At 58.9% G+C, this 773-nt stretch overlaps 1 protein-coding gene across 1 annotated transcript in view; it reads left to right on the top strand.

The window, feature by feature from the left end:
* Positions 1 to 182: 182 nt before the first annotated feature.
* ETH_00042530 (uncharacterized protein) overlaps positions 183 to 773 on the top strand; it is a gene marked incomplete at both ends in the record, with an annotated part of 696 nt that continues 105 nt past the window's right edge. Inside the window, one exon of the mRNA XM_013374859.1 lies at positions 183 to 773. Coding sequence (XP_013230313.1) covers positions 183 to 773 — 591 coding nt within the window.

The raw sequence follows: 773 nt of genomic DNA, 5'->3' as shown, positions 1-773 counted from the left end.
GGCAGTACGCGGGGGGCCCCCCGGCGTTTGAGGGGGGGGAGGAGGGGGGGGGAGTTTCGAAGAAGTCCGGAGAATGCGGCGGAGGAGAGGAAGCGTTTTGCGGAGAGGGGGCCCGCGGAGGGGAAGTGGAGTGTGTGTCGCGGAGGAGCAGCGGGAGTTTGGAAAAGGGAGAAAAAGAAGAAATGAAGAGGGAAAGAAGTTTGGAAAAAGCCTCGGAAGTGGCGGAAGAAGAGTTCTCGAAAGTGAAGTTCTGGCGCGAGGTGTTCGCGGCGCTGACGGGCATGCACGGGGTGTACGTACTCTCGCACTTCGCGTTCGACAACTGCGCCGGCGGCGTCTGTTCACTTTTTTTATTCTTGTGTTTCGGCTTTGCACAAGTGGACCGCCGCTTCGGATCTTACATTTTGACAGCTTTGTTTTCTTTTTCTTTTGCAATAGTGCTTTCCACTTCGCTGGCGACTCCGCTCCGCGGCTTCGAAGCCCTCAGCTCCAACTTGCTGCTGCGCCGCGTCTGCGTCACGCAGCTGCTGCTGCTGCTGCTTGCTGCTCCCGTGTCCGTTGCTGTTGCGCTGAAGATCCGCAACTTCCACAACTTCCTCCGGGAGCCCGGAGTGCTGCTGCCTCTGCCCAGTTCCGAAACTTGCAAAACGCACAAAGTGCACAGCTCGCAGCAAGTTCTGGACTTGCACAACTTGCAAAAAGCCCAGGGGCCCCCCAAGGGCCGGAACTTCAGCTACGAAATTCCCCTCGGCAGGCCGCCCTCTGCTGCCGTT

The sequence above is a fragment of the Eimeria tenella genome, genomic scaffold (genome assembly GCF_000499545.2).
Source record: "Eimeria tenella Houghton genomic scaffold, Eth_scaff2316, whole genome shotgun sequence".
Classification (NCBI taxonomy): Eukaryota; Apicomplexa; class Conoidasida; order Eucoccidiorida; family Eimeriidae; genus Eimeria; species Eimeria tenella.
This window is presented reverse-complemented; position numbering and strand designations above follow the sequence as displayed.